Source organism: Mustela lutreola, chromosome 4 (assembly GCF_030435805.1).
Source record: "Mustela lutreola isolate mMusLut2 chromosome 4, mMusLut2.pri, whole genome shotgun sequence".
Classification (NCBI taxonomy): Eukaryota; Metazoa; Chordata; class Mammalia; order Carnivora; family Mustelidae; genus Mustela; species Mustela lutreola.
The window spans coordinates 181,735,984-181,758,101 of NC_081293.1; the positions used below are offsets into that span (position 1 = coordinate 181,735,984).

Here is a 22,118-nt window from a genome sequence, read left to right on the forward strand (position 1 = left end):
TCATGCAAGGTGACAGAGGCAGCAATCATCCTCAGAGCTGTTCAGACCACTTTTCACATCACAACATACCCTTTGGAAGCACACACCTTCGCCCACAGAAATCACCCTCTCCTTTTAGGCTGAGCGGTGGAGTGTCCGGGCTGCCCAAGGCGGGATGCTTGCACCCGCGTGCCCTCGGAGAAGCGGCCCCTTCCCACTGAAGGTTCCATGCAGTGCCGCGAAGAGGCTGGGATTCCATCCCATCCTAAATTCCCCCTAAGAGGACAGCCCCAAATACCAGGGCCTGCCAGCAGCAGGGTCCCTTCGCTCTCTGAGCAGTCCCCAAAGTCCTCCTGGCCCTAGGGTAGGAGCACCCCCTCCACTCTTTCTCCCCGCAGACATGTGCTCGTGGGGGCCACAAAGAAACGCATGTCTTTCCTGGGGCTGACCCTCCAGCTGTTCTCAGGGGCTTTGGGACCTCTGCTTTGGCTGTGTTTGTGGCCACCTCCTTGTCCCCCTAAAAGAGTAAGATTTCACCTTCAGAAAAAAATATAGGGGTTGTTTCTAAGGTGCACCCAAGCCTGTTTCAGGAGATAAGTGCCTGTTTATAGGAGGGGAGGGTCTCACCTTTCTGGCCATGTGATAGAAGGGAACTGTTGTTCCTTTGGTAGCATAGGAGACTGGGATCCAGCGGAGCCAGGTGACTGGGACTGTGGAAGGTCCACTTACTCCCCTTTTACCTGCCCCAGCACAGGCTCAGGTGAGCCGAACTGCTCACGCTGCTTGGAGAAACCTCTCTGCGAACGCGGAACATCACCCGCGTGAGCCGTTGCCAGAGGCTTGTCACCTGCTTCAGGGACTTCCTCATGCGCTTCCAGCCTGCTGTTTTGCTGGAATAAACGACTGCACAATACCGTTGCTCAAACCCTCCGGCACCGAGAAAAAGAGCGATCAGACTTGAGGGGGTCCACAAAAGCGTGGAGCCTCGCGGTGCCCCAACTCCCTGCTCGCTTTGCCAGCAAACCCATTCATGGCCAGCGCGCCACCGTTTGCCCCACCACGATCCACCTCCCATCCATCGGAATGGAGACCGGGGACGATCCGCGCGCGGGCCCGGCACCTGCAGTGTTCTCGGGTTTGGAAGAGGAGTAGACGGTTCAAGGTCAGGGCTCCGCATGTGGCCCCCACGGAAGGCGCGCGCCGGAGCTGCTCCGGGTCCCGCCACGAGGTGCGGCCCGGCTGGGGACGCAATGGCACTGCGCGGTCGCCGCGGAGCGCGGGCCACCACTCACCTCCCTCGGAGAATGACCGCGGCGGCAGCAGCAGCAGCAGCAGCGCCGAGAGCGCCAGCGCGGAGCGCATGGTGTCCTGGCCTCCGGCCGGGAGCAGGTGGCTGCGGGTCCGAGCGTCCGAACGGCGAGAGCGTGGGCGCCGCTCAGGGAGGCCGGGCTGTGGCTTCGGCGGCCGGGCGGTGACCCCGGCTTCCCGAGTCGCGCTCCAGCGGCCCCTCCTCGCGGCCGCTGCGGCAGAGCTGGGCTGAGGCGCGGCGCCAGACGGCGGAGAAGCGGCGGGTGGCTGCGTCGCGGGCGGTGTCTGCGCGGCTGGGCCCGGCCGGCGGCTGCAGCGACTCCCGTCCCGTCCGCGCCGGCCCCCGCCCCCTCTCCTACCCCAGGAGCGCGCGGGAGGCTGCGGAGGGGCCGGGCGGGGCGGGGCGGGGCGGGGCGGGCGCTGGACCGGGAACAATGAGCAGCGGAGGAAACTCCGCCCTGGAGCGCGGCGGGCGGGGGAGCGCGGGCCGGCCGCGGGCTCCGGGCGAGCGGCCCCCGGGCGGGCGGGGTTGTGAGTGTGTGTGTATGTGTGTGTGTGAGTGTGCGCCTGGGGCGTCTGGGGGGCTCCCCCGCCCGCCCCGCTGGTCAGCCAGCCCCGGCGCACAGGTGGCGCCCGCAGGGAGGGCGGAGGGACCCCCGCGGGTGGTGACCCCCGGCACCACCAGGACCCTCGCACGCCCCAGTCCGGAGGAGGCGACCCCCAGCCTCCTTGTTCGCTAAGGATCTTTCGAGGCCTCCGGGCTGCGGCGCGTAGTGTTGCAACTCCGGAGAGACACGTCTCCCGGCTGTCAGGTGCAACTCACCTGCGGGCGGGCCAGCCTTCCGCACCGCTGGCAAGCAGGTCTGCGCCGCAGAGTGTGCACTGCGCAATCTGGACCCATTCGTTGCTTCATCTTTCTAAGCCTAGGTTCCTCATCTGTGAAATGGAGGTGATGGTTTTTTTTTAAAAAAAAAAAAGGGGGCTTTTTTGAGGGATAAATATGTGCCCGTCTGTGTTCTCAGGGCTTCACCAATATTATTTCATTTACTCTTCACAACAGCTATATTTTTAGTCTCATTTTGCAGACAGGGAATTGAGTTAAAAAGAGGTTAAGAAATTCGCTGAAGACCCAGTAACTGGTAAGTGGCATATCTGCCTCTGAGAGTAGTTTGAAGAAATACTTGACCACGGTGCCTGGCAAATACTAATTGCTCCATAAGTATCCACTACCGTCCTTATTCTTGCGGTATACAGAACAACAATAAAGATTTAGGGCTCTAGGGCCAAACCTGATGTGGGTTCCAAATCCAGCTGTGCCCACCTAATGAGTAGTTAAGACCCTGGGCGAGTTGCTCTTGGTACCCAGTTTTCTGTATCTGTAATACAGGGACCACACCACGGATCTCAGAAGCTTGCCCTGAGATTTAACTAAGGCAATACGCGAGGAGCACTTAGCTCAGGACCGGCCCGGCGCAGTGATGCGGCCAGCACTTGACGGGATAGTGAGAGAGCTCTGCGTACTTGGGATGGGGGTGGGAGTTGAATTCTATAAACCGAGTTAACCCAGTGAAAGAACAAAGAAGAATCCCCTTCTTTTGTTATTGTTGTTTTATGTTGTTTTGTTTCTGCAGAAGCTGTCGGTGGGCGTGTTGGGGAGGAAAGTGAAGTTCCCGGAGCCCCCTACAGAGGAGGCGCAGCGGCGGCGCCTGGGCGGGGAAGTGGGGTGAAGCGGCCCTAGAAGGGGGGGCTGATTAACCCTGGAGGCTGGGGGGAGGGGGAGCAGCCTGGATCTGGTTCACGAGACTCCTGGGCTGATCATCTGGAATGTCTTTCAGCTGCGTCTGGGAGGGAAAGGAGTGCCCCTGGCCCTAGCTCCGTTGTAGGGACCTTGGACTCCTTGAGACCCTCGTGTGGGATGCACGCAGGCGCTGCAGGATTGGCACAGAGTCTTCGCAGCAGCGAAGGAAGCTCTGGAGCCCCGGCTGGAGTTCCGCCCGAGCTGGGTTCAACCTTGGGAACGGCTGATCATGCTGTTTTCATCGGGAAGTTTCTGCAGGACCGTTCTGACCCTGTTTTCCACGCCGCATATGGGAAAGACAGAGGGTGTTCCCTGTAAATACCGTGGGATGTGTATGACTATCTTTGATGTATTTTAGTACTGTTCCCCTAATATCCATGTCAACAAAAGCTTGTTTCTCTGTCTGAAACCAAGCAGTACAATTAAAAACCTGGGAATTTAAAAACTTGCATTATAGGCTCTATGATTTAAACAGTGCTTTGCACTCTGTGAATCGATTTCTCTCGAAACCTGGAAAGGAGCATGTTAGTTTTGTAAAGGGAAAATGTATATTTCAAAACTTGGGGCATTTTAAATTCCTATGATTTGGGATGGGATTACCAGATCATGCAAAATTTAAAATGAGAGCAGACATCCGGGTTTAGGAAACAGAATCTGTTCTTTGAAACTGAAGACTTAGCAAAATAAGAATGTTCTGGACCCTCCCAAGTATCCAACACTCCGCCCCTCCCCCACACACATATGCACAATGGGACTTTCAGGAGTAAGGCCTGAAGCTGGCTGGGCTTGGGGGGGCGGGGGTCACCTATGGTCACTGAGCAGATCTGTCCCCAGGTAACTGGCCTGTGTCCTTGGTCCTATTTAGCAGCTTGTTCCCACTAGCAAGCTCACTGGCCCAGATCAGCTGAGCTTACGGTGGAAACTAAAAGCACTTTACAAATGCTATTCGACAATCCTTCTGGGATTTATTACATTTTGGTTATATTTATGCATGAGTTAGCTCCCCTAAAAGATTGTAAACTTTTTTTAGAAAAATTTTTTAAATTTATTTGACAGACAAATATCACAAGAAGGCAGAGATGCAGGCAGAAAGAGAAGGGGAAGCAGGCCCGCTGAGCAGAGAGCCTGATGTGGGGCTCAATCCCATGACCTGACCTGAGCCAAAGGCAGAGGCTTTAACCCACTGAGCCACCCAGGCGCCCCGATTTTAAACTTTTTTTTTTTTTATTTTTGTTTATTTATTTGACAGACAGCAAGAGCAGGAACACAAGCAGGGGAAGTGGGAGAGGGAGAGCAGGCTTCCTGCTGAGCAGGGAGCCTGATGTGGGGCTCGATCCCAGGACCCTGGGACACGACCTGAGCCAAAGGCAGAGGCTTTAACACACTGAGCCACCCAGGCACCCCCCAATTTTAAACTTCTTAACGTGAGGTCTTTCTTATTCAACTGACACTTTTTTAGACCACCCAGAACAGCCTATCACATCACAGATGTAAATCCAGATTCAGATAGAGATCATCGAATCCAAACACGAATGTCACCTGGGAGATATCGCACAGGGGCCTGCAGCACAAGGTGTAAAAGGCTTTTTCCAGTAGCTCCTGTTAAGGTCAGGCGGCACCACCTGCAATTCGATGATGCTGTTGACCACATTCTTACGGCAGGTTTGGTAAAGTCCTCTTCGTCCTCATAGGAAATAACTTAAATCCCCAGTCACAGATCTCAGGAGAGGGATGGGACAGAACCACAGCAAACAACCCCTTCCCCCGCCTCAATAAGAGTCAAATGCATACAGTTACCCATCCTGAGGCCGTAGGATCTGCTCATAGGTGCTAAGGATGCCCTTACTTTGGTTTTCCAAAAGGATCTCCAAGTTCCTTGGGGGCCCAGAGTGGTATTTCATTCATCTTGGAATCTCAGTGCCTCGTCCAGGGCGCCTAACTCTCTCAATACACAAAAGCTGAGTAGATAAAGTGATTGGATTATAGCGACAAGGTTGGGCTTTATCTCTGACTGCCAAGTTGTATGATTCTGTGAATACCAGCTAGGGTTCAAGTTGGGCACCTCTCCCCAAAGTCATGTACTTAGCATAATTATTCGTCAATATCTGCTCTAACGTGCATAGGATGCCGGGCTCTGTGCACAGTGCAGAGCAGGCAAGCCTGATGCCCAGCCCCCGCCCTCTCAACACAAACACAGCTAATGTGGGGTAGAGGCTATAGTAAGTGGCACGGAAGAAGCACAGGGCAGGATGGGCTCCCTTGGCCTGGGGATCCTGGAAGTCTCAGAGGAAGAGCCGGACTTCCCCAGGGGAAGAGCAAAATAAAAGGTATTTGGGTGCAGGTGGAGTCAAGAATTTTGCCTTAACCAGAGGGCAGATGCGAGACTGCAGGTGGTCCCAGCACTTGGAGAGGCCAGTGCATCTGTCCCTGTTCCAAAGGACCTGAGCTCAGCGGTGCTGGGAGGGAGGAGGAGGGATCTGACACTAGAGGGACTTGGAAGTCAGAACTGATAGCGTTGGCGGCCCTTTGGATGTAGACATGGTGCATAGTGTGGCATGTGTGGTGTGCTAAGGGACTGAAGGCATGGCAAGGCGCCAGGGCTCCAAGCTTCCCACTTGTGTTACTGGGTGGATTGTCTGAGAGCCATGGTTGAATGTCACTAACCGAGACGGAGAACACAGAAGAGAAGCAAGTTTGGGAGAAGAAAATGATGAGCCAAATTTTGAACACGTGGACTCTTGAATACCCATGGGGCACTCAAGGGCCATACCTAGAAGTTACACCTGAGACACTGAAACTCCGACCTGAGAAAGGACTAGAAGTGGAGACTGAGGAGCCATCGAGGTGGGGGCAGGAGCTATGGCCACGCACCTAACTGATCGCTTGAATTCCCAAACTCCCGAGACTCAGAGATAGCCTGGGGCCCAGCGGATGGTTGAGCCCACCAGCAACCTCATCACGCGGGAAGTAAAGGCCAGGAGAGTTGGGCTGCCCTGTCCCCACTCACACAGCTAGTAAGCAGGGCTGGTTCCAGAAGCCGACTAGCTCTCCAGCCCCCTGTGTCCCTTGGCGAGATTATCTGCGTTCGTGCATCAGCGCATCTGTGTCCTGGGCTGTTGGTCTCTCCACTTAAACAACCACAGGTCCTGTGGCAGGAACAAAAGAAGATGAGCTGGGGAGATGAACTGCTAGTTAAACTGGAATAAAAGAAGCCCAAGTCATCAGCTTTAGCTGCCTTCAGGACATGTTCGCCCCAATCTACTTTCCAATCTCATTTCCCGCTTAGCTCCTGCCCATCCCCTCATGGCTGTGCCCCCCTGTGTGATAAAAACAGCATGCAGTCAGCTTCTTCCGCCCTGGAGGCTGACCAGGGCCCGAGCAGACAATTGGACAGTATCACACGGAGCTACGCCTGTATTCTGGGCATATGGGAAACACTTTACTCTCGCAAAACGACTTAATCTCCCTGCTCATTGGGGAGCCTGCTTCTCCCTCTCCCTCTGATCCCCCCAAAGAGGGCCCTCTCTCTTCCTCACTCTCCCAAATAAATAAATAAAATCTTTAAAAATAAATAACTAATAAATTAATAAATTAAATAAAATTATTTAATCATCATACAAGCTGGAGAGAGAAATATATTTCTATCACCCCATTTTATTTTATTTATTTATTTTTAAAGATTTTATTTATTTATTTGACAGACAGAGATCACAAGTAGGCAGAGAGGCAGGCAGAGAGAGAGAAGGGAGCCGGCCTCCCGCTGAGCAGAGAGCCCGATGTGGGTCTCGATCCCAGGACCCTGGGATCATGACCTGAGCCGAAAGCAGAGGCTTTAACCCACTGAGCCACCCAAGCGCCCCATCACCCCACTTTACAGATGAGAAATCAAAACCTTTATTTCTCAGGCGTCCACCTGAAGGCAGAAGGAGTTCTGCTACGTGGCCTGGGTATTGACCTGCATATGTCTAATTTTCCTGGTGAGCTCTGAAGTCCTTGAGGAAGGAGCTGTGTCCTTCGGTCCCCTGGCACCCTTGGAAGCCTCCAGCTCAGCATCTCTCACCCTCCCCTTCTTCGTCTCCTGTCCTCCCTCCTTTTGCCCCCAGAGTAGTATTTTCAGAATCAGGGGGGATCCTGCCCCTCACCCGCTCACATGCCTGTCTGTTTCCTGGTGAACAAAATCCCGGACATAGCGTTCAAGGTCTCCACAGTCTGGCTCCAGCTAACCTTGCCACCTTCATTTTCCACTGAGAGGGACAAGGCTCTCTAGATTCAACTGCGACAGTCATTTTCATCCTCAAGTCTTTGGTTTGCTTCTCCTTGTGCCTGGAATTTCTACCTGTCACAGGTTGGAAGGCTCCAACGTCCTGCAGCCCTATTCTGGTCTAACCTCCACCAAGGTCATAAACACATGCTCCTCTGGGTTCCTGTTGCCTTGAGGTGATGCCTTCATTCGCTGACTTCTAATGGTTTTTACCAGTTACAGACACAGGCAGACCACAAGTCCTTTGAGGGCAAGAACCTCACTTTATTTGTTCATATGTCCCTTCCATAGTTAGTTAGCATGCTTGCAGATGATAAAACGGGATATGAAGAGCCCCCGCAGCCTGCTGGTCTTACCGCACGGGCTAGCACAGAGCTAGGTGTTTCACGCATACAAGCCTCATTTATTCTTTTACTGATTAGGAAACCGAGGTGTTTCCGGAAATTGAGTAACTGGACTAAGATCACCCAGTTATTAAGTAGTGGAGTCGGGATTCCAATCTGGCAGCCTGACTCCCAAACTACACTAAACCCATACTATTCAGAGAGAGAATAAATGCATGAATGAACAGTGATATTCGTTATACTATAATTTTGCCTGCTGTGTTTCATAAACATGGTTAAGATGAAATGTCTACCCCAGGGCAATCTGGAATAACAGCGCACATGCGGCAGAGTACTCATGTGTTTCTCAGTTCAAGAAATGATTGTTCACCCACACAACCTCTCCTACACTTGTCAAAGCCCCTACTTTCCCGCATCCCCAAAGAAGTCCACCCCACTCAGAAACTGACATAGACTGCCTTCACAGATTTCAGTCACTGAGACTTAATTATTCCCAGAGCTGTAGACTATGCCCTGCATTTAACTGAAATACACCCAGAACTTCTCACTGACTCACATCTCAGGGTTACTCGCTCCATCTGCAAAAATCAGAATTGCTACACACCACCCCCCATCCCCGCCCAGGGTTTTAAACCCTTGTGTCCAGCTCCTCCCTTTAATGCTCCAAAGATCTTGGCTGGGATTTTTTTTTTTTTTTTAAGATTTTATTTATTTATTTGAGACAGAGATCACAAGTAGGCAGAGAGGCAGGTGGGGAGGGGGAGTGGCCGGGGGTGGGGGTGGGGGAAGCAGTCTCCCTGCCGAGCCCAATGAGGGGCTTGATCACAGGACCCTGGGATCATGACGTGAGCCAAAGGCAGAGAGAGGCTTTAATCCACTGAGCCACCCAGGGACCCCTTGGCTGGGATTTTAGTCACTCTACTTCATTGCTTGATTCACAAAAGCCCAGGTTTATCCAACCCTGATATTACTTCTGCTTCTTGGTCTTGTGTCTCCAAGAAAAGTATATAGTCCAAGTGTTTTTCCTTTTTAAAAAATATTTATTTATTTATTTGTATGACAGAGAGAGAACACAAGCACGGGGGAGCTGGAGAGGGAGAAGCAGGCTCCTAAATGAGCAGGGAGCCCGATGCAGGGCTCCATCTCAGGATGCTGGCCTCATAACCTGAGCCAAAGGCAGACGCCTAATGACTGAGCCACCCAGATGCACCCCCCCCCCCAACTGTCTTTTCTTGCCACAGAATGAGTAAAACTACCGCGGCCCTCCCAGGACCCATGGGGACAGGACTGCAGACCCGTGAAGATAAACAAGCTGGCCCAGATACGGATGAACGACAGACATGGGACAGGGCCAGGAGCGGCTCTGGAGGTTCCCATGACTTCATTCACCTCTGAGGCATTGTTCTTCCCCTGTCACCAGGGCCTGTAGATAACATTTACACACTCAGTGCACAGCTGGGGGTGTGCGCTCGGCCTCTAGGCAGCAGGGAGACCGTGCAGAGTCCCGAGCCCAGAAAGGGCAAGTCTACGCAGGGGCGGATGCAAGGGCTGAAGACAGAAGGGAACCTCCCCACTTTGCACAATCACAGACTCTTGTTGGTGAGGCCACGTGGGAACTCCTGAATGCTCCAACTGGAAGGAATCCCGACAGTCCTGTAGCCAAGAGGCTTGAATAAAATCCCAGGTTCAGGGAGTCTTACAGTATAAGGAAAGGGTCTCCCCGGACTCCTTCTGTTCCTTCATCGCAGGGATGGTTGGGGCGGCTCTAGATTTGTTTTTCTCTGTGAATGCAGATCTGGCCTTGCCCCTGCGCTCAGAGCTCCATGAGGACACAGGCCTTTCCTCTGTGTTCACTTTTTGCATTCTCAGGGCCTAGCACTGTGCCCGACCATAGTAGGTGCTTGGTAAATACTGGTTGTATACATGACTCCTTCTACACCAGCAATTTAAAAAGTTGTATTTCTATTCTCTGGTCTACCATCAACTAGCTTATGACACTCTCCAAGTGATTGTTTCCTCAACGGCTAACAGGAGTTAAATAAATAAATAAATAAATAAATAAAATAAAATCTACATAACTCCTTTTCAGAGATAATTCAAAACCCTGGAAGCAAAGGGCATATGTCTGGCTCAGTCAGTGGAGCATGTGACTCTTGATCTCAGGGTTGTAAGTTCAAGCCCCATGTCAGGTACAGAGCTTACTTTAAAAAAACAAAAAGACAAAAAAACAAAACAAAACAAAACAAAACAGCTCTGGAGGCAAAAATTTTTGATGAGCTTTGAAAAATATAATACTCTGGGGTGCCTGGCTGGCTCGGTCAGTAGGGCATGCGACTCTTGGTCTCAAGGCTGTGGGTTCTAGCCCCACGTTGGTTGAGGAGAATACTTAAAAACAACATCTTAAAAAAGAAAAAAGACAAATATAATCCTCTTTGTAGTTATTTCTCCTGCTCCCTTCCTCTTCGTAGTTATTTTCTCAGTCTCTCGTAGCCTTTGGACAGGCTGGTATCTCAGACTGGCCGTGGTAAATCCTTTGAACCCTAGGAATGAACACTCCATGTTATCTCATGAAGCGCCTTAAGTTTGTTGCTTTTTTAAACCTCCAAATCTCAGGGGATAATTTATGGACACCTTCCCCATACCGCTTTTTGAGAAGCCCTGTAAGCGCTCCCTCACCCCAGAGATAGTGAAGGATGTAGGAGGGCATGAGGGTCAAGACCTAAGGCGGGGAGTCAGTCTGCTGTGAATGAGGTGGCTTCCTTTCCACCCTCCTACGAGACACCGGAGAGGGACTCTCACGGATTCCTTTGGCCCTCAGGGACGGTCCAGCAGTCCCGTGGGCACCGAGTTCTTGCCTCCGAGTCTATCCAGAACCTGAGCTTCATGGGCAAAACTGTTCAGACTCTGTAGAAAAAGGCCTAGGCCAAAATAGAGGGAGAAAATGTCCCTGGGGACAACCTGTCACAAAGAACATCCCCCTTCCCCGAGGACTCAAGGGGCCTTGTTCTGTTTGTTTGTTTTGGGTTTTTTGTGGTGTTGTTGTTTTTTTAAGATTTTATTTATTTGAGAGAGAGAGAGAGAGCTGGGAAGAACAGAGGCAGAGGGATAAGCAGACTTCCCACGAGCACAGAGGCCCACACGGGCCTCTGCGATCACGACCCCAGCTGAAGGCAGACATTCAAAGGACTGACCCACCCAGGCGCCCCTCAAGGGGGTTTTATAACAGCAAACTCCACCTACAGGGTCAGAAGACCAGACTGTGGGGGGTCTGAGTGGTGCAGTCAGTGGAACCTGCTACTCCTGATCTCAGGGTCATGAGTTCAAGTCCCACATGGGGTGCAGAGGTTACTTACAAATTAAAAAAAAAAAAAAAAATCGGATTTTCTCCGTAGCTGTTGCATGCTGCCTGCCCCTGTTTCTGGACACACAGACCTAGGCTCCTCTGTGGCCTGCCTTTCTGTCCCGTGCCCCCACACCCCCAAACTCCGAGCTCAGCATCCTCATTCTCCTCCAGGGGTCACCTGTGTTTCTGTCTCCACTTTTTTTTTTTTTTTTTTAAGATTTTAAGATTTTATTTATTTATTTGACAGAGATCACAAGTAGTCAGACAGACAGGCAGAGAGAGAGGGGGAAGCAGGCTCCCCGCTGAGCAGAGAGCCCGATGGATGCAGGCCTCAATCCCAGGACCCTGAGATCATGACCTCAGCCAAAGGCAGAGGCTCAACCCACTGAGCCACCCAGGCGCCCCTCTGTCTCCACTTTTGAAACCAAAATCTGCCAAGGCGTCACAGTGTTACTTGGGAACCCAGGTGCACGAACAGCATGGGGACTCCTTGGTCCTCAGAAAGTTGGGGAGCCTGGAACCGCCCATATTTCTAACCAGGACTCAGTCTTTTCTTTTTAAAGATTTTATTTATTTGTCAGAGAGAGAGAGAGCGCGCACAAGCCAGGGAGCAGCAGGCAGAGCGAAAAGCAGGCTCTTCGTTGAGCAGGGAGCACAATGCAGGACTCCATCCCAGAACCCCGGGATCATGACCTGCTCGGAAGGCAGCCTCCGTCCTAAAGATATTTTCTTCTTCCTGCATCGAATAGGTCTCAAATCATAGGTAAAGTTTGCGGAGCCTTTACTTTGTGGGAGGCCTTGTTTGGAGTGCTTAGTAAGCATATCTTATTTCCTTTTCTCCACAGACCTGTGGGTCTATTGTCTTCCTATTTTGTGGATAAGCAAACCCCCTGATTAACTTGCCCAGAGGCATACGTCCCATCAGTGGCTTCCAACCCTACTCCGGGGCAGACACTTGCGCATGCTCAGAACCGTTCTGGCGGGACTATCTGGAAGAAATGCGCCTTCAGGTGAAAACCTTTTCCACGATTCTTCAAGGCCGGTTCAGAGACACCCCACCAGCAAGCCTCTGAGTTTTTCCTCCCCTGTGGCACTTTATTCACATGCCACCGGAGCTCTTGCCGCACTATGATAAATGGGAGCACCTGGCCGGCTAGGTCAGAAGAGCAGGCGACTTGTGGTGTCGGGGTGGTGAGTTCTGGACCTGTGTTGGGTGTAAAGATTACTAAAGAAATAATAAATTGGAGCACTTGGGTAGCTCAGCCGATAAGCATCTGCCTTTGGCTCAGGTCATGATCCCAGGGTCCTGGATGGAGCCACGCATTGGGCTCCCTGCTTGGCAGGAAGCCTGCTTCTCCCTCTGTTTCTCTCCCTGCTTGTTCCCTCTCTCGTTGTGTCTCTCTCTGTCAAATACATAAGTAATATCTTTAAATTAAAAAAAAAGAGAGAGAGAAATAATAAATTAACTAACAAAATGGTGTCAACCTGAGCCTTTCCCTCCCACCTCCGCCCTAGCTTTAGAGGAAGGGTGTTACCTTGTATCCATCACGGGCTTTCCAGCTTCTAAAGACGCTCCACTAGTGTTTCCTGATAGAAACAGAGGGCAAACACTGGTGGTGGATTCTGTCACAAGCGGTTCTGAGGACCAGGGGAAGCGTCAGGCTTAGGGGCTCCTGGGAGGATAGAAATTGAGTGAAAGAAATGATCTCAGACTTACAGAAATTTACCATCAAGCAGTGCCTGGCTGGCTCAGTCGCAGGAGCATGACTGTTGATCTCTGTTTTTAAGTGCAAGCCCCACACTGGGTGTAGAGATTACTCAAATAACTAAAAACTAAAAAAAATTAAATAAAATTGAAATATATGATCTAGGGGCACCTGGGTGGCTTAGTGGGTTAAGCCGCTGCCTTCGGCTCAGGTCATGATCTCAGGGTCCTGGGATGGAGCAGCGCATCGGGCTCTCTGCTCAGCGGGGAGCCTTGCTTCCCCGGCTTCTCTGCCTGCCTCTGCCTGCTTGTGATCTCTCTCTCTCTCTGTCAAATAAATAAATAAAATATTTTTTAAAAAAGAAAGAAAAATATGATCTAACTAGGAAGTTACATGGGCACCCTTGAAATACAGAACTTAAGGCTTGTGAAGACACAGCGGCAAGGGCAAAGAATGGATATCTGGATCTTCAGGATGGACATAGATAAACTCAAAACATTTTTAAAAAGAGTTATTTATTTATTTTAGGGGGGCAGGACAGAGGCAGAGAGAGAGAGAGAGAGAGAGAGACTCTCAAGCAGAAATTTACCATCACACACACCTTGGCCCCCAGCTCAGAGCCCTAGGCAGGGCTTGATCCTGGAACCCGGAGATCATAACCTGCTCCAAAACCAAGAATTGGATTCTTAACCAACTGAGCCACCGAGGCACCCTGACATTTTTGGAAATAGGTAGCAAGTCGTGTGAATCAAAAGTCTTAAATTGGGGGTGCCTGGGTGGCTCAGTGGGTTGGGCCGCTGCCTTCGGCTCAGGTCATGATCTCGGGGTCCTGGGATCGAGTCCCGCATCGGGCTCTCTGCTCCGCAGGGAGCCTGCTTCCCTCTCTCTCTCTCTGCCTGCCTCTCCGACTACTTGTGATTTCTCTCTGTCAAATAAATAAATAAAATCTTAAAAAAAAAAGTCTTAAATTGATTATAACGACTACTCTCCTCTTCCTCCTACCCCAGCTACTCAACCTCTTCCATGCAGATAACCAACTCTATTCCTTTGTTTCTTCCAGAGATGTTCTATGCATGTGCCAGAAAAAAAACCATGTTTTGGTTATAATTGATTGCACATATATGTGTATATATTACCTATATATTAGTTATCTATATTATAGCAAAAATATATAACATAGGTAATATATATGCCTTTTTTTTTTTTAAAGATTTATTTATTTATTTGACAGACAGAGATCACAAGTAGGCAGAGAGGCAAGCAGAGAGAGAGGAGGAAGCAGGCTCCCTGCTGAGCAGAGAGCCCGACATGGGGCTCTATCCCAGGACCCTGGGATCACGACCTGAGCCGAAAGCAGAGGCTTTAACCCACTGAGCCACCCAGGCGCCCCTATATATGCCTTTTTATGAGTAGATTTTGGCGGGGATGCCCATCATATACTAGGCCGTCAATTAGAACCCATCAGTGATATAAGCTTACTATGTGCACAGGCTTCGTTTGAAACCAGACCCCAACATGAATATAAGAGAAAACTTAAACCCCATCTGTAAATAGCTCCCACTTAGGATAGTGGAGACCTGTCCTATTTCAGCCTGCATCCGGGAGTGGGCTGGGCAGGGATTGGGGACCGCGGAGGTCAGTAGAGGAGGTGGGGTGGAATTCAGCTTTAAAGGAGAATTAACCACTTTTCTCTACTTTGTGCCCCTGGAAGCTCACCATAAAGTGAGTAATTATTAAAGCAGATCATATTTTCTTCATAAAAATGATGAGGCAGTTGAAGGGTACATCCTAAGTAGGGTCTTGGCATCCAAAAACACAGGTATGACTGGAGATGTCATAAGAGCAAAGAACTAGAAACCTTCATAGTCATTTAAAGTAATAAAATTATGCTCCAAAGTATTTTACAAATGTACATAAATGTACCGATCATATTGATTACAAAAGGGCCCCAATGAACCATAAAATGTACATGCAGTACATAAAAAGTACAGCATTTCTGCCTCATAAATCTTCCCTAGGACTGATAGATTGCTTATGATAAGCATTAATTTAAAAATTAATTAACAATAATTCTCCCTGCCCTTCACAGATGTTAGAAAGGCTTTTGAGAATAATTTGAAGATATTTTGAGATAATAATTAGGAGACATTTTTGATTTAATAATTCAATAAATTTTGAGATACCTTTCAGGCATCCAGAGCTCATTAAAAACTTACCCAAGAAGGTTTGAACCACTGCCTAATTGTTCTCCTAGTAAATCTTCTTTGATGGAAACAGAGATGTTCAAAAGAACCCCTTTCATCTGAACACTGCCCTCAAAATGGTAGCAGCTCATTCAGCAGGCAAAAATCGCGAGCACAAACTGCATTAAGCACCAAGGGATTGAAAAGAAAGAGGAGTAAGGCGTGGTCTCCACCTGGGAGACCTCAGAGTGGGCTGGACCCTGTAACAGCAGCCGCCGCCTTTTGTAATGTTTATTAGGTACCCTGCTACGCTAGCCATGAATTCATTCCATTTTCACACTAGAAGGAAGGTTCTCCTTTGTATGGGATTCGGAGAAGAGGACACAGATTCAATTTACCCAGGTGTTATGGGTTGGACTACATCTCCAAAAAAAAAAAAGATTTTTTTTTTGGTTGAAGTCCTAACCCCCAGCATCTGAAGATGCAACCTTATTTGGAAAGAGGGTCAATGAGGATGTAATTAGGTAAATTAAAAGGCGTTCACACTGGAGTGGGCTTGGCCCTTAATCTCATCAGCCTGGTGTCTGTATAATAGGACAGAGACCCAGAGCAGAATCCCTGTGAAGACCGAGATCCTGCGGGAAGGCGGTGTGAGGAGAGACACAGAGATTGGAGCATAGTGACTGCAAGTCAAAGATCGCCAAGGATAGCCAAAGATGGCCAAGGACGGCCAAGGACGGCCAGCCATCCCCAGAAGCTAGTGGAGAGCCATGGAACAGCTTCCCCCTGGCTCCAAGTAAAAATCACTATTACCAACGCCCTGATTTCAGACTTCTGGCCTCCAGAACTACGAGGCAAGATATCGCTAGTGTTATTAAGCTGCCCAGTCTGTGGTGTTTTGTCAGAGGAAATTAAAACCTCGGGTTACACAGCTAGTGAGGCGGACCCAGGCTGGGTCTGCCTCTCAAGCCCATGCTCTTAAGTGCCATCTTGAGGGTTAGGAGAATCGGGGCAGAGGGGACAGAGGAGGACAGGGAGGAGCAGCCTCTGCCCAAAGACAAGAATCTGGGAAGGCTTCTCAGAGGAGGGAAATTTGGAGCTGGATCTCAGTGGTTAAGCAGGAGTAGGCCAGGGCATGGGGGCACTAGGTCATGCTGGGCAGAAGGGTCAGCATATAGAGGGAGAAGTGACTGCACTGGAGGGAGCTGGGGAGATGGCAGCAGGTGCGCGTTGTTGGTGCAGGTGCTAGTGCTACTTTTTGCTCTTAAAAAGAACTCCTTAGGGGTGCCTGGGTGGCTCAGTGGTTTAAAGCCTCTGCCTTTGGCTCGGGTCTTGATTCCAGACCCTGGGATCGAGCCCCACATCGGGTTCTCTGCTCTGCAGGGAGTCTGCTTCCTCCTCTCTCTCTCTGCCTGCCTCTCTGCCCACTTGTGATCTCTATCTGTCAAATAAATAAAATCTTTTTTAAAAAAAGAACTCTTGGGATGCCTGGGTGGCTCAGTTGGTTAAGCAGCTGCCTTCGGCTCAGGTCATGATCCCAGGGTCCTGGGATCGAGTCCCACATCGGGCTCCTTGCTCGGCAGGGAGCCTGCTTCTCCCTCTGCCTCTGCCTGCCTCTCTGTCTGCCTGTGCTCGCTCATGCTCTCTCCCTCTGTCTCTGAAAAATAAATAAAATCTTTAAAAAAAAAAAGAACTCTTTGTAGGGGCGCCCCAGGGGGCTCAGTGGGTTCAGCGTCTGCCTTCAGCTCAGGCCCTGATCCCAGGGTCCTGGGAATGAACCCCACATTGGGCTCCCTGCTCAGTAGAGAGTCTACTTCTCCTTCTCCCTCTACTGATCCCCTTGCTTTTGCTCTCTCTCTCTGTCAAATAAATAAATAAAATATTTTAAAAAGAAAAATTTTGGAGCTAGAAAAAAAAAAATATATATATATATATATTTTTTTTAAGATTTTATTTATTTATTTGACAGAGAGAGATCACAAGCAGGCAGAGAGAGAGGAGGAAGCAGGCTCCCTGCTGAGCAGAGAGCCCGATGCGGGCCTCGATCCCAGGACCCTGAGATCATGACCTGAGCCGAAGGCAGCGGCTTAACCCACTGAGCCACCCAGGCGCCCCAGAAAAAATATATTTTTAAAAAAGATATTTTACTTTTTAATTTATTTGCACAGAGAGAAATGGTGAGAGAGGGGACACCAGCAGGGGAGTGGGAGAGGGGGAAGCAGGCATCCCGCTGAGCAGGGAGCCCAATGTGGGGCTCAGTCCCAGGACCCCGGGATCACGACCTGAACTGAAGGCAGATGCTTAAGGACTGAGCCACCCAGGTGGCCCCTGACTTTATTTTTTGAAGTAATGCCTACACCCAACACGGGACTCAAACCCACAACCTGACATCTGGAGTCACATGCTTCACTGACTGAGTCAGCCAAGCACCTGGGTTGTAACAGATTTAGATGTTACAGACTTGAAAGAGAGTTGCTACTCTGGATGGGTCTATAAAGAGTGGTCTAAAATTAGCCTAGAAAGGTAGGAGAGAAGGAAATCTACCACAAATGGTTGTGAAAGAGTCATCTGTGATTTAAGTTGTGGGGGAAATGACCTTATCTTCCTCAATAACTTTTGTATTGACATCGCTGTATGACCCCACAGTACATAGGCCAACCCCTGAGAGCCAGAGAGGGAATGTAACTTGCTCAAGTTTGCACAGCTAGGCAGGTGGACGGGGTGGCACCCAGATCTCCTGGCCCCACCTGGCCTAGGGTTCCTTCCACTGTTCACACTGGGCTCCTAACCAAGACTCCAAGTTCCCGAGAACACCTCAAGGTCTTTTCAAGGTCTTCTGTCCGAAACACCGGGAATGTGTGTGACTACTTTTCGGATGAATTCCATCATAAATGATGATGACGGAGTAGAGATTGGGATGTTCGAGGGGTCCCGTGTGCACTGTTGCCCACAATACACCAGCGATCTGGAAGCAAAGATGAACCCTGAGGAAGTGCATGGCAAAGGTTTTGCTCTGGAACAAAGAAAGAGTCCCCTCCTTCTGACTTTGAGGGTCAGGCCAAGGCCGGGAACCAGAGCCAGAGGGTGGTGTCCACAGGAGCACTGATGGTGGGGCAGGCTCGCGGTCCCTTGCGATGTGCCAGGGGCGCGTGCAGAACATCTCAGGTATATAAATACCAGACCGGCTTATTATTGGGTGTATACGGCCACATTATTTTAATTCAGTGCTCCTGCCCCCGGGGGTGGGCATCCTGCCAGTCTGCGTTCCCACATCCTGCTGCCGACTCTGGGCCCACCCGTTTCTATATTGAGGAGCTCGTCTCCATAAATAAAAAGCAGGAGTCAGGCACGAAAGAAAGGCCATTTAGAGCACTGGGAAGGCTGTCACATGGGCCAACAAAGGGCAGGAAGTGCCGGGCGGTGGCCCTGTGTCGGTCCCCGGGCCCAGCTCACCTGGCTGGGCTATAGGGTCTTTGTGCAGCAAATGTCAGGCCCAAGTCCTGAACTTCCTGCCATTCGTCAGGCTGTGCTGTGACCCAGAGTTCACCAAAACGCTTGCTGCTCCCAACAATACACGAATACATCCTTTGGAAAAATTCTCTCTCTCTCTCTCCTGTCCAGGCAGTGATGGCTTTTTATGGAAGTGGCTGGGGGTGGGGGGGGGCGTCCAGGGCTGAGCCACGGAAAGTTTTGGTTGTATTTCTTTTCTGAAGAATCTGGGCTCAGACAGAGCAGGGGAAGGGCAGAATCCCAGGGGCAGGAGACAGAAGTTCTGGGGTTTCACCCCAGCTCCGCTCTGGGCTGGTTCAGAGCTGTGAGGCCACGGGGTAAGGGTATCTACATCTGTGACCCATTTGTTTTCTGCTCCTGAACAAGACTCCAAAGTCTCCATCCCACCTACCTCCCCTGGGACCCCAGGACTTCTCTGCCCCCGAGTAGGCGGCAGTCAGTGTTCAAGATACCTGTGTGCCTACGGAGGCGAGCTTCCTAGAGCAAAAATCAGGCCAGGTGTCTGAAGCAGAGGAGACAGGATTGGGAGCCATGTCCCTGGCTCCCAGCTGCATCTTGTGTGAGGAGGCTCGGGTTGCTTCTCCCGGCAACAACCAAAGACATGAACCACCGGTTCTGCTCACTGGAGCTGTGCTCAGCCGGCAAGGGGCTGGAGACCGGGGCTCCCAGACGCCGGACAAACATTGGTAAAGTGGTCACCTGTCCCCTGTGAATTGAAAAAAAAGAAACGTGATATATCCTCCACAGGAAAAAAAAAAGAAAAAAGAAATGTGATATATTTTCCAGCTTGCTAAATTTATTCCATTGAAAGCACTGCCTTTCGTTTGGACATAATGTTCTGAAATGGAGAAAAAGAAAAATGTGAATTTCCCTACACGGCTAAGCGTATTCAATTTTAAAGATCATCCTTTATGCTACCATTATGTTCTTCCTTCTTTCCTAATGTTACTTAGTGTTAAAATGTACTTTTGGGGCACCTGGGTGGCTCAGTCTGTTAAGCATCTGACTCTTGATTTCAGCTCAGGTCATGATCTCAGGGACCTGGGATCGAGTCCCCAAGTTGGGCTCCTTGCTCAGGGAGGAGTCTGCTTGTCCCTCTGCCACTGCTCCTCCCGTCACTACCCTCCCCCAACATGCTCGCTCTTTCTCTCTCTCTCTCTCCCCCAAACAAACAAACAAATAAATAAATAAATAAAGTCTTTTTAAAAACTGCTTTTGTTTATGACATCACAGAAATTTAAAAGTGTTTTTAGTGGGGCGCCTGGGTGGCTCAGTGGGTTCAGCCCCTGCTTTCGGCTCAGGTCATGATCCCAGGGTCCTGGGATCGAGCCCCGCATTGGGCTGTCTGCTCTGCGGGGAGCCCGCTTCCTCCTCTCTCTCTGTCTGCCTCTCTGCCTACTTGTGATCTGTCTCTCTCTCTCTCTCTGTCACTGTCAGATAAATAAATAAAATCTTTAAAAACAATTTTTAAAAAAGTGTTTTTATCTGATGAAACAAAGAGTTGACAATTCTGTGCTAGGCCTCCAGACAAAAACAAAACCCCAAAAACCACCCCTGCCTGTAGGTTGCAAAGTTTGAAAGTCTGAGGAGCCATCCGGGGCGGAGAGGGGGGTGGATGGGGTGGTGCACGGGAGAGGGACGCTGTGATGGTGACACCTTCCAAGGTCTCAAGAGATTCGGTGCCAACGTGTGGGGCTGAAGTTACTTGTGTTGTTGGAGCTCGCAGGAAATGCGGGTCAGAGAGAGGCTGTTCTGTTGCACAGTAAGTGCTCAGTTAACATTGGCTGAGCAGGTGAATGACTGGGAAGCACTGACGGAGCAGACTGAACACAACTGGAGCCGGGAGGGAGAGGATGTCTTGGCGATGGGAGGAGGTAGGGCATGGTGGTGCCAGTCAGAGGTGTGAGGCCCCGCAGAGCGTGCTTGTACGGGAGCTGCGGGTGCTGCGGAGACGGTGCTAATTGGAGTAGTAGGCTACGTGTCAAATAAGTGGAGATGCACGCTGAGAGTTGGACAAGTGTGTTTAGACTCTATGCAGGCATTAATGGGGAGCCATGGCAGGTTCTTGAGCAGGGCAATGCCAGAGTCAAATGCTAGATGAAGGCTATGACTCTAGCAGCGATGTGTAGGATGCTTGGAATCCAGAGCCCGGGGAGCAGCCAAGGGATTCTGACCTGCAAGGGCAGGGGCTGGGGGTGTGGGCAGCAGAGCTGGTGAGGGCACTGCCAGATGGGAAGTGTCCAGGAATATGGCTGAGATTTTAATTCAGGAGTCTGAGAAAGTTTTGATATCCCCGAACAATGAAAATGTGGGAGAGCTAAGAGGTCTGGGGTGAGACAGGTGAGCTTGCCTCTGGGTTTGCCAGTTTTGAGATGGCCAGACTTGGGAGCGCAGGTGTCCAGCTGCCCAGGGCTGGGAAGGGCACCCTCAGCTCACTGACCCCCGGCCACCTTCCCAAGGGAGGGGAGAGGAGAGGCCACCTGGTGCTTCCATGGCTCAGGCTGCAGCTGGGGGGACCCCACGGGGGTGCTGGCCCTTTCCAGGAAGCCCTCCGGCATGGCTCAATAATGTGTGGAATTTGGGCCTGGATTAAAGAGGTTGAAAGTGGCCACTGTCTCCGGGAGGGGGACGGTCAGGCAGGCCAGACTGCCCACTCCAGCAGCTTAGATAACCCTGAGCTATTTCAGGAAGAGAGCCCTAAGAAGATAAACAGGCTAGTGGCCAGCAGATGGACAGATAACCTGTGCTTCCCCGAAGAAAGGCCAGAGAGGGCCCTCTGGGACCAGGTCCTCCGAGACAGGAAGGTGCCAGAGTACGTCACAGGTGTGGGATGTGGCTCCCCCTGGGGAGGGGGCTTCTCATCACCCTGGCCCTGTCACACCCCAGGAGCAGGCAGAAGTCCCTGTGATTCTGATGGGAAATGGAGACAGGGAGTTCCTTCAAATTCAGGAGCCTTGAACCTTATTAGAGGTCTAAGTGCCCAAAACAGCCCGGGGATGGTGGGCTCTTTGTTTTTCACACTTCCAAATTTTTCACAAGTCAGTTGCCTGCCTGCCTCCATGTACTAGAGGCACAACCCCAACGTGGTGTAGTTTGTGCGCGTGTGTGGTGTGGTAGGTGAGTGTGTGGGTGCCCGGGGTGGGGGGCGGTTGGTGGCTGTAGACACTGAGTGTGTGTGATGTGTGGGTGTAATGTGTGTGTGGCGTGGGGGTGGTAGGGGGTTGTGGTATGTGTGGTGTGGGTATGTGTATGTGCAGTATGTGTTTGCGTTGTGTGGGTGTGAAGTGTGTGTATGCGGGGGGGAATCTGTGGGTTCAGTGTGTGTTTGTGGACTTTGTGTGTGTGTGTGCAGTGTGTGTGTGTGTATGGTATATGTGTATATGTGGTGTGTGTACACTGTATGCATATGGTGTGTGCGTGCACTGGGTGTGGGTTTGTGAGCACAGTATATTGTGGGGTGTATGTAGCATGTGTGTGTGGTGTGTGTGTGCAGTGGGTGTAGGTTTTTTTTTTTAATATCTTATTTATTTATTCGACAGAGAGAGACACAGGGAGAGAGGGAGCACAAAGAAGGGGGAGTGGGAGAGGGAGAAGCAGGCTTCCCGCTGAGCAGGGAGCCCGATGTGGGGCTCGATCTCAGGATCCCGGGATCGTGCCCTGAGCCAAAGGCAGATGCTTAACGCTGA

General features: G+C 50.8%; 1 protein-coding gene across 1 annotated transcript in view; it reads right to left on the reverse strand.

Annotated features, from left to right (window-relative positions):
* The window catches only part of PODXL (podocalyxin like), a 66,173-nt gene extending 47,667 nt beyond the window's left edge, over positions 1-18,506 (reverse strand). The window contains exons 1-3 of the mRNA XM_059172549.1: positions 18,376-18,506; positions 2,111-2,169; positions 1,272-2,069 (exon numbers count right to left, since the gene is read on the reverse strand). Coding sequence (XP_059028532.1) covers positions 1,272-2,069; positions 2,111-2,169; positions 18,376-18,506 — 988 coding nt within the window. The remainder of the gene's footprint in view (positions 1-1,271; positions 2,070-2,110; positions 2,170-18,375) is intronic.
* Between the last annotated feature and the right edge of the window lie 3,612 nt (positions 18,507-22,118).